General features: G+C 42.5%; 1 protein-coding gene and 1 pseudogene across 2 annotated transcripts; one reads left to right on the forward strand and one right to left on the reverse strand.

Annotated features, from left to right (window-relative positions):
* The first annotated feature begins 629 nt into the window (after nt 1–629).
* LOC308620468 (olfactory receptor 51I2-like) lies at nt 630–1,554 on the forward strand (annotated as a pseudogene). Its single transcript has one exon. The product of its transcript is annotated as an olfactory receptor 51I2-like (transcript).
* A 4,686-nt stretch (nt 1,555–6,240) lies between these two features.
* Nucleotides 6,241–15,653, reverse strand: LOC308620471 (olfactory receptor 51E1; the record flags this gene model as incomplete). Its single annotated transcript, XM_081240041.1, has 2 exons — nt 15,633–15,653; nt 6,241–7,236 (listed from the first exon to the last, which is right to left on the reverse strand). Exon 2 carries the CDS (start codon nt 7,192–7,194, stop codon nt 6,241–6,243), a length of 954 nt encoding a protein of 317 aa, XP_081096167.1. The 5' UTR covers nt 7,195–7,236; nt 15,633–15,653.

Here is a 15,653-nt window from a genome sequence, read left to right on the forward strand (position 1 = left end):
CCATGGGGGAAAAAAAGCAGCTTCTCACTTTTTCAGACACTCTCTCTATGGGATTACAGGAACTCTCATCTTTGCCTCTTTCTGATTCAATTATCCTTATCTCTCTTCAAACAGGTATTCTCCTTTTCTCCCTATGCACATGGAAATAACACATCCTCAATTTGGCCAACAAGTAGACAAAGACCAGTTTCTCTGAACTCTAATCACTGTTTCCTGCAGAGAAATTTCATTTCATCAGCTCATACCAGAGCTCAATGTTAAGGATGATGAACTTTTGCAGGATAGATAAGATTATGTAATAGTGACATGACTCTTAGGGCCCAATATTGTGGCTGAGAGGGAACAGCCTTAAAAAGAAATTTATGATTTTTATAATAAAGCGAGAAAATCTAGGCAATTGCATTAGCATAGAATATGGAATATAATATAATAGGGAGTCAGTGAAGATTTAAATTGTTATCATTATTAGGTTTTAAACATATTGGTGAATAGTATAACCGGTTACGGAATTGATTTTTAGAATTTAGATTCAATACTAGATTTTTCTTTCCTATCATCCTGGATCCTCTAAGTGTCTGCCCAGATTGAAGAGATCACATCTTTCTGGAGACCTCATCTATCCCACAAGTATGCTCCCTTCCTGGTCCTTTGGCAACAGCTCCTTCTTCTAGCCACCTGCTTTCCTTATGATTGGCATCCCAGGGCTGGAGGCTGTTCATGGCTGGATCTCCATTCCCTTCTCCTCCATGTACACAGCAGCCCAGCCCTCACTGGAAAGTGCCTGATCCTCTTGGCTGTGAGGAGGACCCCCAACCTGCACCAGCCCATGTACTACTTCCTGTCCATACTGGTGGTCACCGTTGTGGGCCTCACCTTGCCCACAATGCCCACCACCCTGGCTGTACTCTCGTTTGACCATTAGCTCATTGGCTTCAATGCCTGCTTGGTTCAAATGTTCTTCCTCCACTCTTTCTCCATGGTGGAGTCCTCATTCCTCCTGGCCATGTCATTTGACTGGTTTGTGGCCATCTCTAACCCGCTGCACTATGCAGCTGTCCTCACAATCAATGTCATCATCAGGATGGGGCTGGTCATTGTGACCCATGCTACCTTGCGCAAAACTTCTGCCCTGGCAATAACATCCTGTCCCACTCATTCTTTTTCCATCCTGATGTGATGAGAAGAGCCTGTGCTGACATCACCATAAACATCCTCTATGGGTTCTATGTGGTACTGTCCCCAGGGGGCATAGATTCCCTGCTCATTGTCCTGTCCTACACTCTCATCCTGCCCACGGTCCTGGGGCTGGCCTCTCCCAGGGAGCTCATCGGGCCCTCAACACCTGTGTCTCCCATATCTTGGCCGTCTTTGTCTTCTTTATTCCAGGTATCACCATGTCCATGATCTACTGTTTTGCCCCCCATTGTACATGCCCTTGTTGCCTATGTGTATCTGTTGGTGCCCCCTGTGCTCAACCCCATCATCTACAATGTCAAGTCCAAGCCCATCAGGGAGGCCATGCTCAGGGTCCTGAGGGGGAAAGACCAAGGCTGATGTAATTATGAAATATCGCAGGGTCTAGGTACCATAAAAGACACTTTCTATAGCCTCATAGGAACCTGCTACCCTCAGCAAACACTGAAAATTCTTAGTCTATGCTAATACAGTGGGAAGACCATCAGGCTTCTTCATGATACAAATGGATGTTCACCATTTACTTTGTACTAGAAGCAGTGCTGAGGATTAAAGACTGAGAAATATATTAAATATGGTCATTTCTTTATAGAAACTCACAATCTTGTGCCAGGATAAAGGCACGTAAATACAGAATTAGACTGTAGACTTATACATACCATAATAAAGTTCAGTGCAAGAGATTACTAGGGACTGCAAATCCGTTCTTTCCAGAACTGTCCTGGGAAGGTCGGACAAACCTCTACAAAGGGGAGAATGTTTTTATTTCATCTTGAAAAAATATATAGGGTTTTTCTAGGCAAATTATGAATTAACAAAGAGGAAAATCTAGGGAAAAAACACATGATAAAGGCACTTTTCGAAAGAGAGGCATGGACATATATACACTACCAAACGTAAGGTAGATAGCTAGTGGGAAGCAGCCACATAGCACAGGGAGATCAGCTCGGTGCTTTGTGACCGCCTGGAGGGGTGGGATAGGGAGGGTGGGAGGGAGACGCAAGAGGGAGGGGATATGGGAACATATGTATATGTATAACTGATTCACTTTGCTATAAAGCAGAAACTAACACACCATTGTTAAGCAATTATACTCCAATAAATATGTAAAGAAAAAAGGCACTTTTAATTTTTTCATAAAGTTTTATTGAACAAGTGAATAAGTAAATGTGTTGATCATGTGATATGGTACAACCCACCTCAGCACTAACTCTTCTTGTAACCCCTCTCAGGAATGTCCTCCTTCTCCAAGAGACCTCCTTTCTTGACAGATTCCATAATGAAGTCTGACACTGACAATTGCATCCTCTTCTATAACCCCATTTCAGATCTGCTCTAGATTATCCATACCCTCATTCTTCAACTTTGTTAGAGGTAAAAGCCCTACATCCTTGTTGGCTCCCTTAGGAAGGGAAATGGCAAGTTCTGCATCAGCTTCATTCCCTTTGGATCAAATCTAAGATGAAAAGCTGAGTTGCCAGGGGAGTGGACAAGAAGTTTGAAAGTACTTTGTTTAAGAGATGAACAATGAATATCAACTCTGAAAGCCTAAACCAATGTTATAATATAATCCTTTCCCAAGTTCAGATCTGCCTATGTCAAGAAGGCCAAAAAAAAAAAAAAAAAAAGAAGAAGGCCAGACATAGTGGAAGGCAATGACTCTTCACATGTATGTCTATTGCATCCAAGGGAGTCTTATCTCAATGTAATTAAGGAGTGATATAAGATACCTTATTATCTTAAATAGATACAACTCAGAGGTCTCACTCAAACATTTCTGAACTGGAAATGGTCCAGTTCTAAAGGTCTTTCAAGAAGTCTGGGAAAATTGAAGAGGGAATACTTCTTTTGGCCTGCCAAATCATAAACAGCTTCATTTAATAATGTGTTGCTAAAAAGAAAAATGGCAAAAATCAAATCAGACAACAGAAATACAGTGAAACAGAGGCTTTAAAAGTACATAAAATCAATGAGAGACACCAAGTACAGTAGCTGAATAATATGGTATGTGTAAAAATTAGAGATATTATACTGGAAAAGTAAGATGGGAACAGGTATAAAAGGGGAAAGGAGGCTACTGTCATTCTGAGAAGTGTGAATTTTTATGGGAAGTAATAAAAGATCTCTGATGATTTTTAAGCAGGGAAGTTAATCAGAGTTGTGCTTGGAAAAACTCCTATAAGCTATGTGGGATTTAGGACTGATGCAAAAGATGTTTAAGGCAAGGAGACAAGTGTGGAGGTTTTGACAATTGTCCAAGCAACAGGGGAGTATCTTGACTAGAGAATAGCTAGTCAGAATTGAGAACTCAAGACATGTTTATGTATCATTTCTAGGTAAAACCTAAAAGAAATGAGTAAGGGACTTACAGACTGAAATTTCATATTATGCAGACTTCTCTAGGGCCCAATAAAGGTCCAATAGCTGAGATGGTGGGGCCAGAGATGAGAATATCCAAATAAAGGAAATGGGGAAGGTAAAATGATGCCCATGTAAAATGTATATGATGAAGGTCTTTAAACATACCCTAACTTCTAGCCAAATCTCCTACAAGAGGCAGCCTTTTCCTCTTATCCTAGTTCTTAACTCCAGGCTCTTCTGGATGACCCAGTAAATATTTATGAAATAAATGATCAGATATAGTTTTGTCTCTGTATCTGTCATTTAGTACTTATTGAGAAGCACAAGAAGGTGGTGGTGGTGGTGATGTGTATGTGTATGTGTGTGTGTATATGTGTTTGTATTTACATTCACCAAATGGTTAATCCATTTAGGATCAAAACCGTGAAACTTTATCCTGAGCATATAAACTATCATAAACGTGGAATCCCTTTTGAAATCTAAGATGGTGGCAGCAACCCCAGGAAAAGAAAAATATATGTGTCTGTCTGATTTATCTCTTTATTATCCACCTATCTATGTCTCCAATGGGATTTCAGACAATATAATACAGATACACACATTCATCATATGTGCATACAGAAGCATGTACACAAACACTTATTAAAAATCTGGATGAATAAACACCAAAATGCCAACAATAATTTTTTTAAGGTGACAAGTTTATTGGAGTTTTTATTATATTTTTATTTCTTTTATATTTTCAGATATCTAAGATTTTTGTTTACAGTGATCATATACTGGTTTCCTAATATGAAAAAAATCTGTCTCTTTCTCTCTCTTCTCTCTCTTTCATTCCGTTTATTTCTTTCAATTTCAATGTCAAGGCACTATCAGGAACTGGAATGACCCTCCAAACAGTTCAAAGTGACCAAAGCCAGCACTGACTCTAGTTTATGCCCCATGTTCTGCTGGCCACCACTCACCTGGGCATAGCAGATTCCATACTGCTCACAATTCTCATCTTCTGGATTCCAGTCCAAGAAATAAGATAGGCTCTTTCCATATCCTCTGTACCAAGTAGTCCTGTGTTACTAGCTATAGCTGGAAAAGTCTGGCTGGCCATGTGCCATGCTCTCTACTATACTACCTGCTACTCACACTTATCTACCTCTCTTTTGGATGGAGATCTCATTCCTCCCCCATTCATTCCTACTGTACTCCTATAGTGCCCACACCCCTCCTTCCCAGTCTGCTTCTTCTGGGAGTGCTGTGCTTGGCTTGTAGGGCTCCTGGGTGGGCCTCTGGAACCATACTCATGCTAAGTACAGCTATCAGGGATGCAGTCTTTACTGGGCTCTCCTTTGGTCTTGATCTCTGAGCTTTGATGCTGTGGGCATTCCCTGAAAGGTAGCTCAGAGCCCTGGGAATACATGGTGTTCACTTATATACTCTATTCTCTTTCTGTGGACCTATGTTTGACTTAGCCTTGCTTCCTGGCTAGCCACCCGGGCCACTGGCCCTACTCAGTCTCACAATACTTCCTGCTCTTGACTCCCTGGTCTATAACCAACCCTGCTCTTTCTGCCATGAGCTTCTAGGTTTTCTCAGCTGCATCTCTCCATGTAGTGTCTCTCCAGATATCCAGTGACTGTCCCTACTGCTAATTATACTATTTCCCAAACTAGCCACTGTTTGGGAATTACCCAAACATATTCCTGTTGCTACTACATAAGTACAATGGCAAATAGGCCAGGAACTATTGAGATTAAAGCCATCAGCAACATTAACAGGAAATTCCTAAATACAAAACTGGATGAGTGAGAAAGGAACTTAAATACCTCCCCTAGAAAATGCAAGACTCTGGAATGTCTAATTCACTATCCCACTAGTCTAACATTCCCTCCTCACAATATGGGACTGGGCATCAAAAGACAATTTTTTTTGAGCCTGCATGATCTCATTAAACATCAGTTCCCCCACTGGTACAATGGGGGTAACTAATCATATTCCTGCCTAAATCAAAAGGTTGATAAGAAAATTGGAAATTAAGGAAAAATTTTCACAGTCTATGAAAATGCTCAGAATACAGTATATCATCTTTCATTAATGTAGATATATATAATCTTTTGTGAATTTACTTTCAATCTTTTCTTAAGGATTGCTACTCAGAAGAAAAGAAATTATTTTTTCTCTGTGGTCACTTTGAAGAGGGTAATCCAGGTATGTCTCCTTTCCTAAGATCCAAAATGGTAAGGGATTCTGAAGAGGAAATCATGGTTTTAAGCCAGATTATCTAATTGTATTATATTCTTATATTTATTTTATTTTTGCCTTGCTTAAGCCTTTGGTAAATGTCTTTTAGAAATATCACCCTTATCTCAGAATGTTATAAACTATCAGTGCAAGCAACCATATGAATTTTTTGGACTTGAGAATTGGACTGAATGGTTAAGTGGGAAGTAATAATCCTCCAACCACAACTACCTCAAAGAACTAAAGGGTAAAATAATATTGAAAAATAAGGATTGGGAGTATACAGTTCTGCTACCCCTACTCAGATGGAGATTCTCCAATCAATTTCATCTTTGAAGGATCAGTTGTGCTTTCATTAAGAATTTTTTCCCTAATACTGTCTTCCAAAATGTTGATATTAAAATCTGAATTGAAGGACTTCCAGTGAAAAAGAAGTTTGATTCCTGACACCTAGGGATCCGAAGTGTGGGTGGTCATATGGAAAAGACGAAGGATACGCTGCCGGATCTCCTTTGTCTTCACTCCGTAGACAATAGGATTGAGCACGGGAGGAACAAGCAGATAGGTGTTGGCCATGATGACAGGCAGGAGGGAGTCATGCCGCTTGTCAAACCGGTGCACCATAGACAACCCAATGAAAGGTACATAGAATATGAAAACTGCACACACATGAGAGACACAAGTACCAAATGCCTTTGCCTGGGCTTCATGTGTCAAGCCCAACACAGTCTTGAGGATAAGCAGATATGACAAGGAGATGAGAAGTGAGTCCAGGCCAATGGCAGAGATGATGACAATGAGGCCATAGATGATATTGACGCGGATGTCAGCACAGGCCAGCTTCATGACATCTTGGTGTAGGCAGTAGGAATGGGAAAGGATATTGGAGCGGCAGAAAGGCAGATGTTTGATGAAGAAAGGCAGGGGTGCCATAAGTGCAACACCTCGTACCACAGCAGCCATGCCAATCTTGGTAACACGAGGCAATGTTAGCACAGTGGCATGGCGTAGTGGGTGGCAGATTGCCACATAGCGGTCAAAGGCCATGGCCAGCAGCACCGTGGACTCCATGCCAGATAAGGAGTGGATGGCAAACATCTGTAGCAGACAAGCATCAAACTGTATGGTAGTGGAATTGAACCAGAAGATGGCCATCATTTTGGGCATGGATGAGGTGGAGATGAGGATATCAAGGCCAGAAAGCATGCAAAGAAAGATATACATGGGTTCGTGTAGGCTATGCTCTGTCCACACAACGTAGATGATGGTCAAGTTACCTAGCACGGCGATAAAGTAGAGGGAGCACAATGGGAAGGCCAACCAGAACTGAGCTTCTTCCAATCCAGGCAGGCCTATTAGAATGAAATATGTGGCACTGGATTCGTTGCCACTGGGATCCACCATAGTGAAGATGCTGAGCTGAGACCACTGCCAGGCAGGTAGAGGCTGGAATACAAAGATAAGCCATTGTCAGATCCTCCAGAATTCCACTGCCATTTTTCTTTTCCTCCACCCTGATGTCCTATTCTCTGACCAGAACTCTAACTTCATTGCCTATCCAAACTCTGATTCTATTCTAAACTCAACCTAACTATCCTTCATAACTCAAGGCCCAAATGAGCATTCATCCAGTCTTTCTTACTAACCCCACCTCTGAAGTTAATTCTGAAAACAAATGAAATACTAAAGTAAAAATTCTAAGCATTTTAAATCTTTTAGTTCACCAAGGATAGGTTATTGACTAAGTACACATCAGACTTAGATGATAAAAATTCCCATCGCTTCTATCTTATCCTACCTTATGCTCCCCTATACTTAATACCCACTGTAATTCTAATTATATCATTAGATTATCTTTAAGACTAATCCCAGTCTGATGTAGCAGTACTCTAGTAACATAGATTAATGCTGAAATCTAACCTTATCACTTATCCTAATGATCTCGCCCATTCTAGCCTTAACCCTAACTTTAACAATAACCTAAGACTTAACTCTAGTTGTTATTTAAAACTTAATGTAAAACTTCATAACACCTATTTTATTATGATATCCCTTAATTTAATTTTAAAAAAAGACACTAACTTCATCCTGAACTCTAACTCTACATTTCACTCTTGCCCAAATGTCCACCCAAAGTCTTACACTTGTTCAGACTGCCCAGTTTATATCATAAAAGGAACAATAACTGCAATGAATGCCAATGGTGTCCCACTCAGATTCCCTTCACCAAGCCAATGCATCTATATCCCATTTGCAGTGTGTTGAGTACTAAGGGCTTAGAGTTCTCCCTTTCTACAGAAAATTTTCCTTGATCAAATGAGAGGCACTTCACCCAGGAAGTTATGTTATCCCCACCAGAGCACATCTAGAAGTCAATGAGTGCCTAACACAAAGATACAAAAGACCAGCCTCCTTGTCTTCAGGTGGGACCAAAGCTGTGATGTAATGTGTGCTTCAGAGCTTCTTGAGGAACAAGAGCTGAAGCTGGTCTCCAACTGAGACAACAGCCTCACATAATTTTCTTTCCCTGCTCTATCCTACTTCCCTCACTCATCTTCTCATGACAATATATCCTTTAAACAAGAATTTCTACCTCAAGATCTGTTTCTAGGGGACCCACCAGGCTTAAGATAGTGGGATTGACACAGAGGACTAAACCTGAAAGATGATGGTATTAAAAGCACTGGAGGAACAATCAATCCTATACCAGGGTTCCAATATCCTTGAATCTGGCTATTAAAGTGATGGATATAAGTACAGATTTCTGAGGTGGGAAATGTCAGATTTGAGTTTTTTCAGATCATATCTCTCTGTTGAAACAATTACAGAGTTAACTAACTTCCTCCCTTTTTTCCTTTCCTCCATTCACAAATATTCACATGCTCCTACTATTTATTAGATTATATAATTATATTTACACACACTATATATGTGTAGGTATTCTCTCTCTCTCTCTCTCTCTCTCTCTCTCTCTCTATATATATATATATATATATATATATATATATATATATATATATATATATATATATATATAGCTGTCTCCTCTTCGCATTAGGAAAATAGTGACACTTATCGCTAGGGTATATTTAAGATAATTTTATCTTGGTAAAAAAAAAAAGAAGGGTTAGGTTCTTAAGATCTGGCCCTTGACAACTGGGGTAGGGGTTTCTGCACTGGCTACCAGACAGCAGTTGAATGCACAGAAGAGCTCATGGGGAGCATCAGGAGGGGCTTACATCATTCACTGAGCTCAGGATGTGTTGATGGTCTTTGTTCCACTGTTGAGCTGTTACCCAGAGGTTCCCTCAGACCAGACACAAAGGAGAAAACACTGGGAGCATGAGTTTTAGAACAGAGAGTGACAGAGTTTAAACAACTGGAGGGAGAAGATATAAGGAGCCATGCTTAACCAAGAACTTCAGGCTAAGAGGCCAAAGTCTTCCGTGTCACTTAAATCTTCTGTACTGACCTCTCTGTAGCATATGACACTGTGATCAGTTCCCTCCTTCTTAAAATTTCTCCTTGTTGCTTCTGCTTCTCCTCATCTCTCTCTGATCACTAGTTCTTGGTTCTTTCTGGGTCTTCAGCCTCCTCCACTTGACCCTTAAGCATACTTTCAAATGATAATGCTCTCAGAATTTTATCCTCAGATCTCTTCTCTCTATATACACTCTCCCCGGGCCATCTCATCTCCTTCAGTAAACCCATTATTTATGTATAAACTATTGATTTCCAAATCTACTTGGGAAGGGCTGAATTATCTTCTGTGATCAGATTCATAATTCTAGTCACTAAAAGAGTCCACTGAGTTGTCTCTCAAGCACATCAAACTCTCCATGTCTGAAGATCAAAGTCTTCCAGAGACAGTATTGTATAGCTTAATGTTAAGAGTATGAGCTCTGAAATCGATCCTGGATTCAAATCCCAGTCAACAACTTTGTTAGCTGTGTGATCTGGGGCAAATCATTTAATATTTCTAAGCCTCAGTTTCTTTATTGTTAAAATGAGGATAACAGTCACTGCCTAATAGAAGTCAATGTGAGGATTAAATGAGATGAGTGTAATGCTTTTAACACAATGCCTGGAACAAAGTAAATATGCAAAAAATTATATCTGTTGTTGTTAACTGTTTTCCTGTAGAGTTTCTTTTTTTTTCTATGTGGCCTAAACAGACACATGAGCTAAATACCCTGATTCTCATGGCCATGATCCTAGTGTTAACTTTGTCATCAGCACAATGCCAATAATCTTCTACCCACATGAAATCAGGTCACCTTTTATTGTTTAAAAAATACCTTTGTAAGCTCCAAATTAATTCTGGAATAAAGACTAAACTACTAGGGTGGGACAAAGCTCTGTCTTTCAGCATTCGGCCCTAGTTTCTCTCTCACCACTCCTCACCATGGTCCCTATGCTCCAGGCACACTGGAATACATGCCATTTCATAAATGTAGCATTGATTCCATGCCTCTGTGTCTACTTGTCTTCTTACTTCTCTTCCCTTTGTCATGGTCCTCCCAGATCTTCCTCTTTAAGTTCCCACTGGACAAAATCTTATCTTCCACCTCCTGGTTTACTGTCTCTTTCCTATGCACTTTCCTAAGCCTCTTTCCCTTGGGTATGATTAAATGTTTCCTGCTCTGTACTCCCAAAGAACTTTGTGTAGGTCTCTTTTTATGCATTTACCATCCTGAACTGGAATTATTGCTATGTTTATTTCCCACTAAATTATTAGTTCCTTAATGTCAGGGATGCTATCATATTGATTAATTAGTGTTTAGTTAATGTTTGTTGAAAATAAAAAGGAGTTTTATCAAAAGAAGAATTCCTCAATAAGTGTCTAACAATGGTAGCACAGCCAAGGGGTTAAGAAAGACTGCCATTTGTCTGAACTATAGAGATTTTTTAGAAGAAATGAAGACTGTTTGGAAGGTTAGGGCATGGTGGTCATATGATAAGTTCAGAACAAGAAACTTTAGAGTCAAACAGAAAAGACCTTTCTTACCCAGAGTGCCAGAGGGCATGAGAATGGGCATGTGGAGAACAGGGCAAGTGCAAAGCCTTGGCTCTAAATAAATGTAAAGTGGGCATGCAGCATAGTCTGCGCCCAAGAGAGGGGGTGACCTAGGATCCCTGACTGGACACATTAGCAAAAAGGCTCTAGTGCTCCAGAGGGTCAGATATCAATACCATCCAGAAAGTTTACATGGACAGACAAGGCAAAGCTGGTCAATTCCCGGATAAAAATGTGCTGTCTTAGGAAACATACTGCGGAAGAATCATGGGTTGGCACATTCAACCCTATTAACTAGGAGGGTAAAGTGATGTGCTGAGCAGAACCCTGGGACTAGAAATGAGTCTCGGGTCTAAGTAAATGCAGAGGACGTTAATAACTTCATTGTGTTGCTGCAAATTAGTGAGGTCAGGAATGTCAAAAGATGTCATAAAACAGCTTCACAGTGTACAAAGCACTTGTTTTCATGTTTCCATAAAAATGGGGAATAAGGTCTCTGAAAATGTCTGAAGTTTCCAAAGACTTTTTATCCCCCTTCCATCTGTCACCTTAACTGCCACTTCGTCTCAAGCACACACTTATACACACACACATACTAACTAGCAGCCAGTCTCTCACAATTGCAAAGACTAAGCACTGAGATGAAGATACTGAAACACTGAAGCACAAAGCTGAAGCACTGAGATTCAGCCCGCCTGGAAGGGAGGCACCTCCACAGCATGAAGTGGGCAGTTCTCACTGGAGATCAAACCAGGATGGACCTCAGAAGGCAGCAGTAGGAGAGAAATGAAGGAATAGAGAGGGGAGCCAACCGGAGGACCCAAGCATCACCCTTCAGACTGTCCAGCCCTGAAGCACCCTAATCTCCCACCGTCCTGCCAGCTGATTGCCAGCCTGAGCAGCTGTTAGCAATTAGAACCATAGCACACACTCAGATAACATTTGGAAGCTCTGAAGGAAACTGGAGCTTAATCACTCTATTTTGAAAACAAAACATAATCAAGGAAAAATAAACAAAGAAAGGGGTCTTTTTCTTTTTTAGAAAGCCTGCACTGCCTTAACCTCCAGGGAGTAGCCCTGTGCTTGAGATTTTCTCTGAAAAGTCACACTATTTTAGCAAGTCTCAGGAAGTTTCTTGGAGAACTGTGAAGAACATCTTAGCCCTTTCTTGAGGATGGGGGATGAGGAGCCTCCAGTGATACACAGTAGAAATCTACGTTGAGGCCTTCAATCCTCTCCATTCCTTCCCCCGAGCCTCTAGGACTCTGTCCCCCAGTGCCCGCACAGCCCCCATACCAGTCCATCCTCACATTCTTTCCCAGAGCTCTCTGAATGCCTTCCACCTCAGACACGTGTGGAAAGGCAGTCAGGGATGCAGACCCATAAGAACAATGAGGTCACTGCCAGCATTGATTCTATTGTTTTTATGATTATAACAGAAATCACTGAATGCCTACAGAATGCCAGACACTATATAAGTATTATCTAACCCAGGAGCAATTCTGCATAATAGGACTTCTATGTATCATTTCTACAATATAGGTGTGAAAACTGAGTTCCCAAGAAGTTAAATAATATTCCCAGGGTTTAGTAGCTGACTGGTAAAAGAGATATTTGACCTAGACTGTTCAATTCCAACACCTGTACATTTTCCCCTTTAACCAGCTTTGTGTTGCACCTTCTGAAAACAAATATAACCTGCCCAAGAGGCAGGGTAGAAGAAGGGCTTGGTAAGTAGGACACCTGGCCCAGCTAGACTCTTGGAAGGGAAACCAAGAGGGCAGTAAAGAGGACCCTCCTGGACTGAGACTTGGGTGCTCTCCCCTTTTCAGCCCCAACTCCTCAGGCTGTGACTTGGGAAGGGCCCACAGTGGAAAGTAAAAAGGTTTATCCTCTACTGAGTACTTTCTTCTCAAACAATACAGGCCTCTCATCAACCTGTCAGGCAGGTAACATTAATCCCATTTGACAGATAAGGATGTTGAGGGTTAGTTAGAGCTCTCAGCATCAAATCCATGTGCTTTCCAATAGGCCAAGCTACTGCCCTGCCCCTTTTCCAGTTTCCTTTTGAATAAACCAATGGTTTTTAAGGATTGTTTCAATGTTAATCTCCAAAGAATCCAAAATTTGGTCCAGAAGGCCTCTCTAAGACTCAGGACACCTGACCAGCTCTCCCCACTTAGGTTTAGTGGCTAAACACACAGAATGTTCCATGCCTAGAGCAGTGGGGTAGGGGCCTCTGGTGACCCTGCCAGCCTCTATGGGAACACCTGGAAGAAAATGTCCTTGGAGGGAAGCCCAGGAATACCTGGGAACCTCTGGCTCTTATTCCCAGGCCCAGAGAGGGAAGGCAGACCTCAGGGGTGATGCTGTGGCTGGCAAGGATGATCAGAGCTCATCACTCAATTCATGGAGAGGGAGCCCTTCTCTTAACACTCCATGAGGGTGCTGGCCCCAGAATCATATCCACCCAAAATCATCTGCATCTTCTGTCCCTCATACCTTGCTTGGATTTGATAAAGCAGATGAACACTTATAGGGCCTTGGCCATTCTTTTTAGAATGGCCACGAGGAGATTGGAAAGATGAGAGATTGCAATTTCTGACTCACAAAAAGCAGTGTGAGGTTCCCATTCCCACTCTCCTCACTCAAGTCACCCTGGCCCTCCAAAATCACCCCCAGGCAAGCTCCAGGGGTCCAGGGCCCTGCTGATCCATTTCCCAGGTAGAACCGGAGCCAATAAGATTCTCACACACCTTCAAAGTTTGACCTAGTTATCAGGGCCCTTCTAGGCTTCTCTGAGTGTTGCCTACATGCAGTGGAAAGGCCTGATCTGGGACTTTGATTGACACACTGATTCCTTTTTTTTTTTTTCCAAAAATTATTGACTGAATGACTACGCCAGACTCCGTGCTAAGCGCTGGAGATACTGAAATACAGAGTAAACAAGTCATGGTTCAGCCCTCCAGTGGTGGGGAGACATTAAGACAAATATGCAGCTATCATAACATGTTGTGATAAATGCCAAGACAGGGGTAAGTACAAGAGCCTCGGGAATAAAGCAGACAATAGCTCACCAAGTTATCAGGCTCAGAGGGCTTCCCTGAGGAGGTGACATCTGAGCCAAGACTTGCAGGGCCAGTCACAGTTAAGCAGGCAGGGTTGGGGGCATGGGGACAGCAGCATTCAGTGAGATGACAAAACACATTGAGCACCTACTATGTGCCCCAAACTGGAGATAAAACAGTGGATAAAACAGAAAAGATCACTGCTCTCATGGAACTCAAGCACTAGGAGAGTCATAACAGAAGGTAAACAAATAAGCAAGAACATTTCAGGTAAAGATAAGTGCACTGGGGCTTCCCTGGTGGCGCAGTGGTTGAGAATCTGCCTGCTAATGCAGGGGACACGGGTTTGAGCCCTGGTCTGGGAGGATCCCACATGCCGCGGAGCAACTAGGCCCGTGAGCCACGACTACTGAGCCTGCGCGTCTGGAGCCTGTGCTCCGCAACAAGAGGCCGCGATAGTGAGAGGCCCGCGCACCGCGATGAAGAGTGGCCCCCGCTTGCCACAACTAGAGAAAGCCCTCACACAGAAATGAAGACGCAACACAGCAAAAATAAATTAATTAATTAATAAAAACTCCTACCCCCAACATCTAAAAAAAAAAAAAAAAAGATAAGTGCACTGAAGATAAGACAGAGTGATGGATAGAAAAGGACAGAGGCGGAGCACCCTTATTTGAGACAGCGGGTTAGTGAAGTCCTCTCTGAGGCAGTGATATATGAGCTGAGAGCTGGGTGATGAGAAAACGCCAGCCATTCTAAGATCGAGACAAAGAGTGTTTCAGGCAGAGGAGGCAAGAGAAAAAGGTCTTCTGCTTTGGGGATTCCCAGAAGGAAGAAGGTCAAGGTGGCCCAAGTATCAAGAGCACAGGAGAGTTGTAAGAGATGAGGTCAGAGAGGAGGGCAGGGGCCAGATCGTGTAGGGCCTTGCAGGACATGGCAAGGAGCTTTGATTTAATTCTGAGTGACTTGGGGGAATTTAAGCAATAGACCTGATCTAATTTGTTTTCAAAAGTGCATTCTGGCGAACGCAAAGACCCAGAGAGAAAGAGAACACACGCTGTTTGAAAAGCTGCAAGTGGTTCAGTGGGAGGAGGGGGGTGGGACATTAGACGAGTGCAAGGCAGGGGAAGTTGCAGTGTGGACACAAAATCCACTTTTTAAATGGGCTGAAGACTGAACCCTGATCCTAGACACAGACTGGGTCAGGATCAGAGCCCCGGGAAGATTGCTAAGTCTCAATCTCAGCCACAGCCTGACTCCTGATGCAAAGTACAATATGAGCCTGGACCCCATTCAGAGCCCACAACCCAAACAGAGCTATCGTCTGACCCCTGATCACAAAGTGAGCTTTGACCACACTAACGACCTGAGTGGGACTGGCTGTGTTCTCACACTGAACCCCAATCAAACTCTAGCTCAGTCCCAGCCCCATCTGTTCTCTGCCCCCATCACTTTCATTTAGGCCAATTCCCGCCAGGCTCTAGATGGGCACCCCAGTAAACCGATCACTAGAAAATTTCTTGAAGACTGCAGAGGAAGCATCCACCACCACCCATGTTTCCCTTCACCACACGAACATAGAAATTGCTAAGTCTGTCTGTCCTTTGAGTCAGGGGCCTCCTTTACATCCCCGGTCCTACCCCTGGACTTCTGGTTCTTCTGGGCCTGGTTTCTCATTCACTCAGCAGGTCTAATGAGGGAACCCTAGCTGCAAGAAACCCACACACCCGGACTCACCCCCAGTCTCCTCCACTCACCTCAACTGCGCTGAAGGAACG

The sequence above is a fragment of the Mesoplodon bidens genome (genome assembly GCF_964165515.1).
Source record: "Mesoplodon bidens genome assembly, chromosome: 7".
NCBI classification, from domain to species: Eukaryota; Metazoa; Chordata; class Mammalia; order Artiodactyla; family Ziphiidae; genus Mesoplodon; species Mesoplodon bidens.